Consider the following 16,671-nt stretch of genomic DNA (forward strand, 5'->3'; position numbering starts at 1 on the left):
CAACTGGCCTCCTGTCACTGCGTGGAAACGTCGGATTTCTCCACTTCCACACCAGTTATCGGGCTTTTGAAATTTTTTTTACTGAATTGGTGATTGTAAAAGATTGCTATCTCACTGAGGGTTTTAGCTTCTGTTTTCCCGATTACTAGTTTGGAGACGCACCTGTTGTACTTCTGTGGGTCATCTGGGTTCCCTGCTTTGTGCGTCCTTATTCATTTCTCTGCTGCTTTGCTATTGAATAATCTGTATTTTTCTCTACATGTGTTCTGGACATACACGAGTTACAAATATCTTCTCACAGATTGTAGCATTCAAAAAAATTTTGTTAGGGTGTCTTGTTAACAGAAGTTTCTATTTTAATGTAATCAGATGTATCAGTCTTTCCATTTGTAGTTGGCACTTTTGGTATTTTACTTAAGAAGTATTTCCATAAAGTGTCATATTTGCCCACTTTGACTTTTTTTTAATTTTTAAATTAATAAACTTAATTTTTTAGAGCAGTTTTAAGGTTCAGAACAATACTGAGTGGGAAGCACAAGAATTCCCCACATATACCCCTTGTCCTCACACACCTCCAACCTCCCCGACTTTCAGCATCTTGCACCAGAGTGCTGTAGTTATTACACTCAACTAACCTGCATGAACACATTGTTACCACGCAGGGACCTTAGTTTACCTTAGAGTCCACTCTTTTTTCTTTTCATTAGTTTCCCGTGGTGGTGTCCATTTTATGGGTGACAAACGTACAATATCGTGTACTCATCAGTGTGCTAGCACCAGAGTAGGCCCACTGCCTTAAGAATCCTCTGTGCTCTATTCGTCCCTCCCTCTGCTCTAATCCTGGCAACCACTGATCTTTTCAGGGTCCCCATAGTTTTATCTTTCCCAGAAGGTTATACAGTTACACTCATTCAGTACGTAGCCTTTCCCTTACTTAGATGCTTTTAAGTTTTCTCAGTGTCTGTTCCTGGCTGGATCACTCACTTATTTAAGCACTGATTTCTGTTCCATTGCATGGATGTTCCGAAGGATGTCTTAGTTGTTTCTCCGTTCTGGCAAACCCATAAATATGGATGGAGCTCCTGTCATGTGAGTATAAGTCTTCACTTCATTGAGGTAAATACTAAGGAGGGTGCTTGCAGGATCATATAATAAGAGGATGTTTTCTTTTATCAGAAACCACCAGAATGTCTCCCAAAGTGGCTGTGCCCCTTTGTGTTCCTCCCAGCAGTGACTGTTGCTCCATGACGTCACACACATTCAATATCATCAGTGTTTTGTGTCTGACCATTCTGATAGGTGTGTAGTAGGTATGTTATCGTTGTTTCGATTTGTCACCATCTAGGGGCATACGACATTGAACATCTTTTCATATGGTTACTCTCCATCTGCATATCCTCTTTGATGAAGGTGGCGGTTCAGGTTTTCTTGACCATTTTTAATTGGGTTGTTTTCTCATTGTTGAGTTTTAAACGTTCTTTGCATATTTGTATAGCAGTCTTTTGTTAAAGGTGTCTTTTGCAGATATTTTATAAAATCCTGAGCATGTCACTATTAGAGAGAGAACAATGATTTAGCAAGAGAATATAAACAATCAAGAAGGCTCGTGTTGGAGAGAGTTCAAGTAGATCAGTGTTTCCCAAAATGCAGGACATATACCACAAATATGGTAATTGTAGCCTCCAGATGACTTCAGTCATGGTCATTGTCTGAACTTCACCACATGGAGGACTCTGAGGGAGAACCACACAGTCCAGTCCAGTCAGCCCCTAGACACATAATACATAATAATAGTAGTAGTATTGTATTAATGTTCATTTTTAAGCTCATTAATTATATTATGATTATATAAGAAATTAACATTAGGAGAAATTTGGTGAATGATATATAAAAGTTCTTTGCTATTTCCCACTCATTTTTTCTCCTTTCCCCTTTATCCCCTTTCAAAAATGAGTGGGAAATATCAGAAAGGGAGACAGAACATGAGGGACTCGTAACTCTGGGAAACGAACTAGAGAGGGTGGAAGGGGAGGAGGGCGGGGGTGGGGGTGACTGGGTGATGGGCACTGAGGGGGGCACTTGATGGGATGAGCACTGGGTGTTATTCTATATGTTGGCAAATTGAACACCAATAAAAAATAAATTTATATAAAAAAATAAAAGTTCTTTGCACTATTTTTGCAACTTCAGTAAGTATAAGATGATTTCAGATTAAAACTCCTGATAATGAGGGGTGCCTGGGTGGCTCAATGATTGAGCATCTGCTTTCAGCTCTGGGCATGATCCCAGAGTCCCAGGATTGAGTCCCACACTGGCTCCCCACAGAGGGCCTGCTTCTCCCTCTGCCTGTGTCTCTGCCTCTCTCTGTGTCTCTCATGAATAAATAAATAAAATCTTAAAAAAAAAAAACTCCTGATAATGAGACACAATAATAAATATTGCTTTATGTCACTAAGATTGGAGTAGTTTATTTCACTCCAGTAGACAACCACGATACAAAGGTAAAAAAGTATTGTCACCTGAAGCTCATGAGAATGGATGGAGATGGACTTGTTTGTTTTTTAAGATTTTATTTATTCACGAGAGACACAGAGAGAAAGGCATAGACACCGGCAGAGGGAGAAGCGGCCTCCCTGCAGGGAGCCTGATATGGGACTTGATCTCAGGACCCCAGGATCACAACCTGAGCCAAAGGCAGACACTGAACCACTGAGCCACCCAGGTGCCCTGAGATGGACTTATTTTAACTTTTAATTGGAAATCATCTTATACCTACTAAAAGTTGCAAAAAGAGAGAGCTCATATATACTATTAACTCCCCCTAATGTTAGCCTCTTGCCAAATCACGATAAAATTAATAACAGCAAAAAATAAACATTTGTACAGTAATATCATTGACTAGAGACTTCGAATTTTCCCAGTTGTCCCACTAATGACACTTTTCTGGTCCAAGATTTGATACAGAGTCCCACTTAGCCATAAGTTGTTATATTTTGTTAGCCTTCCCCAACCTATTATGGTTTTTCAGTCTTTCTTTGTCTTTTATAACCTTGACATTTTGAAGAGCAGGAACCAGTTATTTTGTGGAATGTCACTGGACCTGGGTTTATCTGATTTTTCCTTATGATTAAATTCAAGTTATGCATTTTTTGGCATGAATATCACAGAAGTAATGTTGAAACCTCTTCATTATTATCATAACAGGAGGTGTAGTATGAAGGCATATCTTAATTCATGAGATCTTATGCAATTCCAACTTTCCTCGCTTGTTTAGGATAGGCTTTGCTGTGTTTCTCCACTCTAAGGTTATTTTTTTCATTTGTAATTAATAAGTGTCTTATGAAGAGATATTTTGAAATGATGCAAATATCCTGTTTCTTATCATATTTTTACCTACTCATTTTAGCATCCATCTGTGGCTCTTGCCTGCAAGAACTATTACTGTGGTGTTTTCCTAATAGTGATTTTCTATTTCCTTCATTCCATCTATACCTATTAATTAGAATTTGACTGTCATAAAAGCCATCCCTTCTCGTTTATATGTTTATTCAATTGTTTATTCATATCATGATGAACTGTGGATTACAATCCAATATATCAGTTGTGTCACTGTTCAGATTGACCCAGACTTGGCCATCAAAATTCTTCAAGTTGTTCTTTAATATGTTCTCATAATTTTCTAGCATTTCCTTTCCTTTTGGTAGCACAAGACATTCCAGAATTGTCTCATATTTTTCTAACATTGGCCCTGGAATCCACTCTTCCTCCAAAGGTTCTGTTTTTTTCACTGGAGAAAAGTATTTAGAAACTAAGATTCGGGAGCTAGATATTCTCATTACTACTGGAATAGTACTGCTCTTTAGGGTTTCTCATTGGAGAAAATAAATGTATACCTGGGCAATAAATGTACGTAAACTAGTCCATGCATATAAACATATCTGTATTTATTTTCATATCTATTCATATTTATATTAAAAACTGATACCTTTAATTTTTAATTTACTACCAGAGATTTCACTCTACCCTTCTTTCTTTATTTGTAACCTGTTCTTCTAACAGAAAACTCACTCTCGTTTTCACAATACCTTTACATACGAAAATTGACTTTTTAAAATTTAAATTTTATTTTATTTTTTATTTTTTGAGAGAGAGAGAGAGAGAGAGTGAGCATGTGTGAATGGGGGGAGGGGCAGAGATTGAGGGAGAATCTTAAGCAGGTTCCATGTACAGTGAGAGATCATGACCTGAGCCAAAATCTAGAATCAGATACCCAACCGACTGAGCCACCCAGTTGCCCCTAAAAATAGGTTTTCCTAGTCCCCTTTTCCCTACTTCTAACTTCAAGTACTTTCTTGGCATTTCAGATCTTATAAAGGGAAATTTGTCAATAAATACAAATGGAGACTGCTAGTTCTGCCGGGTTATGCAGTTAAATAGGGCACAAGGGAGCAGGGATGATAAACAAACGTAGACATTTAATTAATGTTTTTAAGTAACTGCATTTTACTAGGCTAATTTCATATTGGTTTAAGAAAATCAATCATTGAATGGATTTTGTTGAGTGCAATGCTAACACCCTTCATCAGGATTTACAATAAAAATAGCAAATGGAGACTGAATGTGTCTGGTAATATATGTCAGACATGTCCCAGAAACTGAAAACAAACAAAATTAATATTATGCATTATTTTAATTTTGTAAAGGATGTTGGAATACTCTTTCTGTGAATGATGCCATACAAAACTAGTTTGCACTGTTCTGGTTATATAGTGACAAGAATAAATGAATATCAATTAGACATTTGTTTATCAGTTATTTTAAGCTTAAAATGTTAGCTCTATCATTTGAATAATGTATGTACCTATTTTAACTAATAATCTTATTTTTTTCAGCTACTTAGTTTAGAAACGGTAATTTTAGCTTTAAAGCGTGTTTTGATTTGCAAATTTGTTGCCCAATCTCTTTTCTTATAAATAGATTCCTCAATATCCATAACTTTAGAAATAAAGTACTTGTATTATGTTCATGAAAGTCCTCATCAGTGAGTCGGAGATCTTGCATGATTTGTTTTTTAAATATAGAAACAACAGTTGCCATGGCAAGTGTGAATTTTAGACTCAATACTCACATGAAGATTGTCTTAGGAACTGTCATCAAACACATAAAGGGTAAATGTTGAACAAATCGTACCAGCTTTTTGCTGACTCCCCAAGTGTGCACAAGCGAACCTGAGACTGAGAGCGAGGAATTTAAATTTAACCGTTAAGCCCTAAGATACCCTCTTGAAGGCGAGGATTTAGAGTTGGTTCTCTCGAGGTCTTTATAAGCTGATAAATTTATATTTCCGAGATAGTTTGGGTGTGATCTCACCTCAATGTAGAGACCTAGTCTTAGGAGCCTCCCAAAGGTTCCATTCTAGCCTGAAGATGCCAAGAATGCCACTTACACTTCTAATTTGCAGTGGAATGGGACCGACGGGGCTTTCTGCTTCTACCCGGCCACAGGGAAAGACGCCCAGGGAGGGTGTGAGCGGGCTGGGGGCGCATCCCGCAGCTCCCTCTGGCGTGGGCGGGGGGGGGGGGGGGGGGGGGCAGTCCCGGAGGAGGAGCTGCGGGATGCCCCGCGAAGGTGGTGGTGGCTTTTTTTTTTTTTTTTTTGGTGTGTATTTTATTATGACAACCATGTGAGGCAAAGAATATACTATTTCTTCAATACCTTCAGGAAAACTGAGGAACAGAGATTTTAGAGTTTTTGCTCAAGGTCAAGAAGCGGAGTTAGGACTCGAATGTTTGTTTTAAAAGATTTCATTCATTCATTCATTCATTCATTCATTCATTCATTCATTCCTGAGGGACACACAGAAGCAGAGACAGAGGCAGAGGGAGAAGCAGAAGCAGACTCGGTGCGGGGAGCCCGACGCGGGACTCGATCCGCGACCCTGAGCGAAGGCAGATGCTCAACCGCGGAGCCCCCCGGGGCGCCCTGGGGACGTGAATGTTTATCGTTGACAGGACTATAGCTTTTTCCATCTACCTGCTGCCTTTTGTTTGCAAATATCTGGAACAAACACACACACACAGAAAGAAGCCGGGAAACCAGGAATGAAGATTCCAGGCGCGTGGATGCAGACAGAGCCCGCCACGCTGGGGGAGGGGGATGGGCGGTACCGAGCTTGGGGGACACCGGGCTTCGGGGAGGGGGGCACCCGGCTTGGGGGGCGGGGGCCGGCCCCGGGCGCCCCGCGCTGCCCCGCTGACCGCAGTGTTCCGGGAGCTGAGGCCCCGCCGCGGCCTGGAGGAGCCGCCGCGCAGGCGCCCCGTGGCCCCGCGGGCTGCGCGGTGACCGAGAGGTGACCGAGGGGTGACCGAGGGGTGACCGAGGCGCCGGCCTCCTGCGGCCCCGGAGAACGTTCTGCAGGTTCCGCGACCGCGGCTGAGCCCGAGGCGCCTCTGGCAAGGGAGTAGAAGGACGGGGCCCCGGGGCGCGACGTGGCCCGGCTGCCCGGGGGCGCGGACCTGGGCGGGGGCGGTGCTGGCGCTCGGTGTATCCGAGAAACCGCCGAGGAGCCGACGCCGATGCAGACGCACGAGGGTCTATTACAAGCGCGGGCTTGGTCCAAGTGCACCGGCCCAGCGGAGCGGGGACTCGACCCCAGACGACGAGGCGTGGCAGCTCTGGAGGGGCCAGTGGCCCGTGGGATACGCAGAAAGTTGCGCAGTCCCGTGGGTCCACACGCAGGCGGCCGATTGAATTACCCCTTCCCTATAGGATCCCCTTGAGCTGGCCTATTCCTTCGGTCAGAATCCGCGCAGGCTTGGCGGGCACAAGGCAGGGTTACGTCGTTATGAGCCGATTTCCGATTAGGGTGTGCCCAGCGGCTCGCCTGGGGGGGGGGGGGGGCAGCGCCTTAAGCAATGAGCAGGTCATGTGGGGGTCATAGGGGAGGTGGCGGGTGCAGCACAAAACGTAATCAGTCCTGCCCTGCTCGTCCAGGGGTAGGGGGTTTTTGTTGAATTTCCTGGGTCCCACACTCGGCTGGGAGTCGGGGTGTGGGCGCGGCGGGGCTGCGGGGCCCCAGGGGCCTGGGCTGTGTCGCGCCGTGGGTCGCCCCGGGGCTGGGGGAGCGGCTGGTGGGGCGGCGGCTGCCGAGAGCGGCCCACGGGCGCGGTAGGGGAGGCCGCCCCGACCTGGGCCGCGAAGGAAGCCTGGGCCTCGGGAGCGGCCTCCCGCGGCCCGGCCCCGCCCCCGCCCCCGCCCCCGCCCCCGCCCCCGGGCGCAGGCAGCCAGGGCAGGCGCAGGAGGCGGGCCTGGAGCGCCTGTGGAGCGCCGAACGAGGGCGAGGAGCGCGAGGATCCGCCTGAGCCCGTGTCCAGAAGTTTGCAGGTCAGCGCAGGTCCTCCGAGGCCTCGGGCAGGGGTCGGGGCCTGTGCATGACGCCGGTGGCGGCCACCGCTTGCTGACCCCCAGGGCCCCCGCCTGGGCTGCGGGCGCCTGGGCCTGGACCCGCACGCGAAGGCATCTTCACGCCGCCTCGGCCTAGTTCGTTGCTCCCCACTCGGGCTCTCCCCTCCCCTCCCGCCCCTCTCCCTTCCCCCCACCTTCCTCGGGCCGTTCCTGCCTCCAGGGTACTCGCAAGCACCCCAGGAGCTTCGCCCCGCTCTCATGTACCGGCCCAGCAGCCTCCCGTCTCTGTACCCCACGTTCTTCCCGTTTCTAACGTCAGTCTCTCCCCTGGGGCACAGGATTTCATCTCTTTTGCAGACTCGAGGGCGTTAACCCCATGGTTTTTACCTGTAGCTCCTACATCCCCGGCATTTTTTCCCTTTCTGCTGAGCTGCTCCCCTTAGCCCACAAATCCCCTGCTCTCCCAGGAACCTCCACAACGTGCTCCAGAGCGGCTGCCCCGGCCTCGCTCCCACCGACAGTGAAGAGTTCTTTCTCTGCATCTTCCTCAACGTTGTTTCCCGACTTGTTCATTTTCCCCATTCTCACCAGCGTAAGGTGGGATCTCCTGGCGGTTTTGATTTGTATTTCCCTGATGGCCAGGGATGCGGAGCATTTTCTCATGTGCTTGTCGGCTACGTGTATGTCTTCTGTGGAGAAATGTCTGTTCATGCCTTCTGCCCATTTCTTGCCTGGATTACTTTTTTTCTTGGGTGTTGAGTTTGAGAAGGTCTTTATAGATCTTGGATGCCAGCCCTTTATCTGATATGTGGAATTTAAGAAACAAAACAGAGGATCATAGAGGAAAGGAAGGAAAAATAAAATAAGATGATTTTGGAGAGGGAGACCAATGATAAGAGACTCTTAAGGCTAGAAAACAACCTAAGAGTTGCTGGAGGGGGGGGACGTCGTGAGGAACCTGAGTGATAGGCACTCAGAAGGTATGTGATGCGAGGAGAGCCGGGGGTTAGGTGCAACGGATGAGTTGCTGAACTCTACATCTGAAACTAATGATACATGATACGTTAACTAATTGAATTTAAATGAAATAAGTAAAAAAATAAACAAAAGAGAGGAAAAATATCTTCTTTTGATTTCATTTTCCAATGTTCCAACTTGTAGTAGACTTCTGGCTGCTTTCAAGTTTTCTCTTTTCTTCATGTTTAGCCTCTCCAGTCAGGCTTCTGCTTCAACCCGTCGGTACCCTGAAGCTGCTCTCGTCTAGGTGTCCCCAGTGATTGTCATGTTGCTAAAGCCAGTGGCCACTTCTCAGGCCTCATCCTTTCTGCTTAGCAGCGTTTGGTGAAGTACACTGTCCTGCCCCAGACGCTTTCGTCCTTTGGCTCCTAGGACGTTAGTGTCTTCAGGTTTCCTTCCTGGACCACTGGGCATCTTTCTGATTGAAAGACGTAGGACATTAGTCATTCAGCATCCGAAGTGGAGTCTCCATCTAGTCCTTAGGAATCTCTCGGAGGTTTCAAAAGTAGAATCAGGGCGACTCAAGTAGCTTGCTTAGATTCTTGAATTTGTTTCTTCAGGTATGACGTGGAAGGATTTGGGCTGCACGGTCCTGAAGCTATCCTGCACTGCCCCAATTCTCAGAAAGCCCTAAGCGGCCTAATGGTCAGCAGATAGAGACAAAGCCCCAGGGCTTGTGTGCAACCTCACCGGGGCCTCAGGTTAGTGTCTTGACTCTTGAGCCTTGGTCATCTCGTCTGTTGCATGGGGGATGGTACCTTCTCTGCTCTTCTAAATAAAGACTCCAAAGATCAAAACGAATAATATTCTGTGTATGAAGTTACTTCAAGGATGCTCCAACCCCATGAGATGAGGAGGGGGATCAGTGCATCATCTTAGAAGCCCAGTGGAGTATTTTGATATAGGAGTTCTGCAATATGACATTTATTCCCTCTTTTCCGTTACAGAAAATGCAAACTTTAATTTTGGTTGCTCCAGCCCCCCCAACCTTGGGATGATGCATGTCTTTCCTGTTCCTCTTACGGCCAACCAAACTAGAAAATGCTTGAGCTTCCACGTTCAAGAGTTGCCTGGCAGTCTAATCATTTCTTACCACTGTTGCCCAACTTGCCATCACCTTTCTGATATGTACAACCGTTGTCTTTCACCAGGATCGAGTTAATAGCTCCCTGGACCCTGGCTCAGGTAGTGTCCTCTGCTCCTCAGCCACAGTGGGCCTGTTCTCCCACTTACAGGGGATGTCGCCTCTCACTCGGCACCCCGCACAGGCTTTCATTTCACTCACAGTAAAGGCCAGCCTCCTCGTAATGACCTCCCAGAGCACACTCCACTCTTCCTTACCTCTCTGAACTCATCTCTGGCTGATTTTACACAGTCTATTTCTTCTGCCTTGAACACTTATTTCTCAAATTTCTACATGATAAATTCTCTTGCCTCCAAATTTGTGTTCAGATGTCATTTTCTCTCTCTCTTTTAAAAAAATATTTTATTTATTTATTCATGAGAGACACAGAGAGAGCAGAGACACAGGAAGGGCTCTCCTGCGGGGAGCCCGATGTGGGACTCGATCCCGGGACCCCGGGGTCACGACCTGAGCCAAAGGCAGACACTCAACCGCTGAGCCACCCAGGCGTCCCTGATGTCATTTCCTCAATAAGGCTTATCTTGGCCTTGCTGTTTAAAATTGCGGTCCATTTCACCATTGAGACTCTTCTAATCCCCGTCCCTAATTTTAAATTTCCTGTATCATCGCCATCATCCTCTAACGTACTATGCCATATACGTATTTACTATATTTATTATGTATTGTTTCCCTTCCCAGCTGGATAATGCAGGGGTTTTTGTCTTTTTCCTTTTCCACTCGTGTACCCCCGGCACTCAAGAGAGTACCGGGTATGTAGCTGGCATTTGATAGTTCTCAAGTGTTACATGACTCAGTTCTGAAGACATCGCTGCTAAGTGAGTATATCTGTTTCATAGCTGCAGAAACCGAGACATGGAAAAGCCGAATAACGTCTCCAACACCACACGGGGAGGAAAGCGCATGGCCTGGATGCAGGCCACGGTTTTTGAATTGTGTCGCTATCATGTTTTATTTTGTTGTTTTTTTTTTTTTTTTTTCATGTTTTATTTTGTATGGAGATTCTGATTGCTATGCCCAGAGCCAGAAGATGAGAATGTTTCAAAGGAGGGGGATTGTCAGTGCGCTCAAAAGCTTTCAGAAATGCCAGAAAGAAGGAAGATTAAAAAAGGCTACGGTTCTTAAAAAAAAAAAAAAAGGCTACGGTTCCTTGTAACCAGATGATAGTGACCCTTGTCAAAGCTGTTTCAGTAATACCGCAGCCAAAACCAGAGAGCAGTGGGGGAGAGAGTGAATGGAAAGTAAGTAAAAGGAGAGAAGGAATAATTACTACTCTTCAGAAGTTCTGGGGATGAGAAGGAGAAAAGATTGTAGTTATATGGAAACAAAAAAGTTTTGATTTTTTTTTTAAAGATCTTATTTGTTCATGAGAGACAGAGAGGCAGAGACACAGGCAGAGGGAGAAGCAGGCTCCATGCAGGGAGCCCGATGCAGGACTCAATCCCAGGACCCGAGGATCACGCCCTGAACCGAAGGCAGACGCTCAACCACTGAACCACACAGGTGCCCCTATAAAGTTCTTTTTAGGGTAAGACTTGAGCATATTCCCAGGAAGAGGGAAAGGAGGTTAAAGGTAGCTGAAAATATAGGAATAAGCATAGAGGTGAATAGAAGAGACTGCTTTTAGGAAGAGCCAACTCAGCAGGTAAAGTGACACATGGACACTCATGGAATTTCCAGGTTGTTGTGTGAGGCCTGGGGCCTGTGGTAAAGGAGGTATTAAATTATCCCTCACTTTACTTTTCCTCCTCCCTCGAAAGAAACTTTTCCCATTTTCCTGAGAAGTTTTTCCAGGAAGTTACTACTTCTGTCAGTTCTCCTTCCCCAGTTCCAAATACCGCTGTCTTCTCTCTCTGAAGCATATGGCGTCAGCTACTACCTGTGAGGGAAAGGAGTAGCCAGCAGGCTTGAGCCCTTCCAGCTCCTCTCCCCAGTTGTGATCTCACTTTCATCATCACTGACTTTACCACCTTTCCTCCCATCCCAATGGAAAGGTGTCTGTGTTTTTCTCTCAGGTTCAAATGTAACCCTAGAATCGCCATCTGTCCTCAAAGATATTTTTAATACTTTTTTCCTTCACTCTGAAATTATCCATCAAGTTCTTTTTGAAAAAAAGATTCTTTTTTTTTTTTTTTTATGTAATCTCTACACCCAGCATGGGACTTGAACTCACAAGCCTGAGATCAAGAGTCATGTGCTCTACCGACTGAGCCAGTCAGGTGCCCCCATAAAGTCCTTTATCTATATTGATAAACAAGATCGCCTGTATATAGAATATTCCCTCCAGATATCACTTCTCTGAATTTTCCACCAAAATGTAATGATTGCCGTTATTAAACCAGCATGCCAACATGTATTGAACTGACCACACCGGACATTACATTTGGCATTGGGGGAACCTGAGCTACAGAAGGGAGAAACATAAGCAGATTTTAACAGCGTGTATTAAGAGTAGCAGTGCAGATTTTTCACAGTGAAATGGACACAGTAAAATCTCTTTCTGTGGGATGCTCTTCCTATAATTTCTTTTTGAGTGGCACAGATTTTCTTTGTTCTCCAAAGCTCCCTTGAATTGGGTTTCTGTGGGTTGGATAAAAAGAATATGGATTAATAGGCTCAAGTCATCTAACTCAGAATTGTCAGAGGAGACTCCCAGGAAAGCTTAGTGGAAGAAGTCATGAGCGAAGTGAGTAATTATTAAGTGAGTAAGAATCAGGCTCTAGGGGATCCCTGGGTGGCTCAGCGGTTTAGAGCCTGCCTTTGGCCCAGGGTGTGATCCTGGAGTCCCGGGATCGAGTCCCACCTCGGGCTCCCTGAATGGAGCCTGCTTCTCCCTCTGCCTGGGTCTCTGCCTCTCTCTCTCTGTGTCTCTCATGAATAAATAAATAAAATTCTAAAAAAAAAAAAAAAAAAAAAAAAAAAAGAATCAGGCTCTAGCCAGAGGAAGTAAGGGGACCGAGTGCCGTACGAGGAGGCAGTCAGGTAGAAGAAATAGCACCAAAACACAGCTTAGTGAGTATGTAGGAAGGTGTCAGGTGGGGTTTCTGGAGAGAGGAGTACATGGCAGGAGATATCAGGTAGTCTCAGGTGATATAACTAGAGAAACGACCAGGGATGGGAACAGAGTGTCAAGAGGTCACATGAAGGCTTCAAGCATTGTCTTTAGGTAATGGGGAGCCCAGCAGGGAGTCACATGACCAAGTTTGGCTCCCGGTAGGATGGATAGAAGGCGGACAAGCCTTAAAACGTAGTATCTTCCATCCTGAACCCATTTTCTGATCGCCACCTTCCCCTACACATCCCCTTGCTTCATTTTTGTTCTTTTTACGTAAGCGTCTGTGGGTTGCTGCTGGTTAAGGATGTGGACCTTCCCTCCTCCTCCTCAGCATCTCATCTCAGTATCTTAAATCATATTCATGGACATCTTTGTCTTGCAATTGGAAGAGGAGACCAAAACTTGGGAAGAGAGGAAAGCCTGAACCGAAGAAAAGCAAAGCAGGAGAAGAGGGTGATTGTGCCCAGCGGTTCCCTTGAACTAAGTTTGAGCCCCATTTTGAGAGTTGAAAGACTTGACCACACTGATGGACTTGGGCAGAAGGCCTTTTATTCAGGATGGTTGGGATCAGTAGTGGCTTAATAAGAAAGTTTTATAAAATATGGAATAAATCCTCTTTTTTAAACAATTAGTTTCAGAGGTAGAAGTCAGTGATGCATCAGTTGCATACAACACCCAGAACTCATGACACCAAGTGCCCTCCCTCGTGCCTGTTACCCCGATATCCCTCCCCTCACCCCCCCACTCCCCCTCCTCTCCATTTGTTCCCTTGAGTTCAGCGTCTCTTATGGTTTGCCTCCCTCTTAATTTTCATCTTTTTATTTTTTGTTCCTTCCCCATGTTCATCTGTTTTGTTTCTTAAATGCCATATACAGGTGAGATCATATGGTATTTGTCTTCCCCTGACTGACTTATTTCCCTCTGCATGATACCCTTTAGCTCCATCCGTGTTGTTGCAAATGGCAAGATTTTGTGGAATAATAATAATCTTAACAGAAGTGTGTACATCTTCAATTCTCTTTTAACCTAAATAAATACACTTTAAGTAGAAATGATTTGCCAATCTTTTGATTCCGGCCCATATCTAATTAGCTGTGCTGATTAGCAATTTTTGTCTCATTTTTCTTTAAAGCACAGCTTCCATTTGTCACATTTAAGTTTCTTTAAATTGATGTAAAAAATTATATTAATTGTGAGACAATTTGAGTATAGAATTCTTCTAGATCTTCTCCAGTCTTTCAAAGTTACTTCTCATGGGCCTCGTTTGATAGTGATATTTGGAGCAACTTTCCTTTGTTGGTCTTTTTTTTTTTTAACTTTATTTATCTATACGTGAGAGACACAGAGAGAGGCAGAGACACAGGCAGAGGGCGAAGCAGGCTCCTCGCAGGGAGCTCGGTGTGGGACTCGATCCTGCGACCCCAGGATCACGACCTGAGCCGAGGACACAGGCTCAACCGCTGAGCGCCCCAGGGCCCGGGGCAGCTTTCCCGTGGAGGGAGTGTGAGCCACTATCAGAGGCCATGAAGAATCTCTGTGGTGACAGAAACGTTTTGTGTCTTGACTGCTGTAATGTCGGCACCCTCGTTGTGTTATTAGAGTTTTTCCAGACGTTGCTACTGGGGGAGATTACTAAGGGTACTTGGGTCTCCCCGTCTTATTTCTTCGGCTTGCACATGAGGCTACAGTGTTCTTAGGTTCAAAACAAGCGAACCAACCGCGGAGGCCCCGCTATGTTCCAGGCGCCGCTGGAGACACGCACGGAGAGCTACGCGCCCGTCACCTCCCAGCGTTCGCTCTAACGCGGGGGGCGCAGTGCGCGGCCTGGGGTGCCGCGGGGTGCCGCGGGGTGCCGCGGGCCTCCTGCAGAGGGAGGCTCGGCGGCCGGGCGCGCCTGACGGGCCTGCTGCCGGGGCAGGTGCAGACGCCGCCCCGAGTGGGTGCGGAGGCAGCAGACGCGGGGCGGTGGGGCCCAGCGGGGCAAGGACGCGCGTGCACGTGGGGTTCTGGCCGCCTGAGGCCCGGGCGCGTGCGTGCCTCGGAACAATGAGACTTTGCCGCCGGCCGGAGGGCCCCGGGACGTCGGCCTTCGAGCTGTATACCCCGCCCTGGTCGGGAGCCCCGCCGAGCCCCGCCGGCCTCGTCCCTCCCGCGGAGTAATCTTACCTGCGGTCTCCTCTCCGCCAGCCCCGCGTCCCACCCGTCCAGCGGGGGGCTCGCCTCTCGCCGCCTCCCTCCGTCTGTGTCCGTCTCGCCGCCTCGACTCCAGGATCTACTCGGTGGTTTGTCTCCCAGCTCTCACCGCCATCACGACTCGTGATTCACACTAACAACTTAACCATTTAAAAATGAAAATCTGGGGATCCCTGAGTGGCTCAGCGGATTTGGTCCCTGCCTTCGGCCCGGGGCCTGACCCTGGAGACGCGGGATCGAGGCCCACGTCGGGCTCCCGGTGCATGGAGCCTGCTCCTCCCTCTGCCTGCGTCTCTGCCTCTCTCTGTATCTCTCATGAATAAATAAATAAAACCTAAAAATTAATAAAATCTGGCCACGTCACAGCCTGCCTGAGGTCAGCCCGGTGCAAAGTCTGTGGGCTGGACCCACCGCCTCGGTAGCCCTGTCGGTCATTCCAGAACCCTCTTCTAAGCAGGCCCCGAGACAGGCCCCGCCGTCCTCCTCATCGCTGATGTCCTTATCATCTATAAAAACCCTTCTCCTGGGGATCCCCGGGTGACTCAGCAGTTTGGCGCCTGCCTTTGGGTCCAGCGCGTGATCCTGGAGTCCCGGGATCAAGTCCCGCGTCGGGCTCCCTGCGTGGAGCCTGCTCCTCCCTCTGCCTGCGTCTCTGCCTCTCTCTCTCTCTCTCTCTCTGTCTCTAATGAATAAATAAATCTTAAAAAAAAAACCCTCCTCCTTTTTGCACACGCCTTCCCCCCACCTGAGTTCCCAGCCCGCCGTCCCGCCCAAACTCCGACTCCAGACGAACCTTCCCGAAAATCCTCAGGTCTCTGAGCGGGGACAGGATCCCGCCTTCTCCCGCCCAGCGGTTTCTAGGAAGCTGCGTCCCGCACTCGGCACGTTGACCTGCGGTGGTTTCCCGCCGTCTGGTCTGCACTGGCGTCCCGCGGCTAACCGACGGCGGGCGCGGCGGGGACCCTGCGGAGGCCGGTTCCTCCCCGGGGCGCTGCGCGGAAGGCCTCCTGCGTCCACGCGTGCCCCCGCGATCCGCATCCTGCCCGGTTCGCCGCGCGGTGTCTGGGCCGTGGGGGCGCGTCGAGGCCCCGCACCCGCCGCCGGCCGCCCGCTCCCAGGTCGGAGCCCGTGGCACGCGCGGGAGGTGCCCTCGCGTCCCCACGGACCATCCGCTCGACCAAGCCGTCGCCACGGTCTTGCTCACTTACTCCCTGGGCGGGCCCTGCGCGGAGGACGGCGGCCGTTTCCCCAGCGGCGACCGCGCCGGACCGTGGCCTCAGGCAGGTGCGCGGAGCCCAGGGGCCGTCGCGCCACGAGCCCGGCTCCGGGAGCGCCGGCGCCTCCGGGTCCCTGGGCGGAGGTCGCCCGAGCGGACTTGGTTGACGTCACAGACAGCCCGCGGGTTGACGTCACAGAGCTGCGGAGGCTGCGGGTTACCGCATCCTTCCGGCCGGGTCCGCAGCCTCCCGCGCCCCGCCAGCCCCTGCCTCGCTGCGCGTCCCCGTGGGCCCAGGGCGGAGCACGTGCGAGGACCCCACGCGGGGCCGCGCCGCCCACGGCCGACTGCTGCGGCGCCGCGTGCTGCGCTCTGGAGCCCGCGGCTGCGCACGTTGCTTCCCACCCGGAGCCCCGACACCGCGCGGGACGCAGAAGCCGCGGGGGCGGGGACGGGGGGGGGGGTCGGAGCCCGTGTGTCGCAGCCGCCGGCCACTTGGAGGACGCTGTCCTGGCGCTGGAGCCTCGCGCGGGCCTTTGTCTTGCGCTTTCCATTCACGTCTGGGAGGAAATCCCTTTTATTTTATTTTCTTCTTGTATGTTTTGGTCCCAGGATCCCGGGGCGGGCGGGGGCAGATTCAGCGCC

The 16,671-nt window shown here is 48.7% G+C and overlaps 1 protein-coding gene across 1 annotated transcript; it reads right to left on the minus strand.

The window, feature by feature from the left end:
* Positions 1-16,580, minus strand: LOC119867367 (translation initiation factor IF-2-like). The gene is made up of 3 exons (XM_038583248.1): positions 16,070-16,580; positions 15,604-16,013; positions 1-1,769 (listed from the first exon to the last, which is right to left on the minus strand). The coding sequence occupies exons 1-3, from the start codon at positions 16,578-16,580 to the stop codon at positions 1,530-1,532; spliced, it is 1,161 nt and encodes a 386-aa protein (XP_038439176.1). The 3' UTR covers positions 1-1,529.
* Positions 16,581-16,671: the final 91 nt, after the last annotated feature.

Source organism: Canis lupus, chromosome 33 (assembly GCF_011100685.1).
Source record: "Canis lupus familiaris isolate Mischka breed German Shepherd chromosome 33, alternate assembly UU_Cfam_GSD_1.0, whole genome shotgun sequence".
Taxonomy (NCBI): Eukaryota; Metazoa; Chordata; class Mammalia; order Carnivora; family Canidae; genus Canis; species Canis lupus.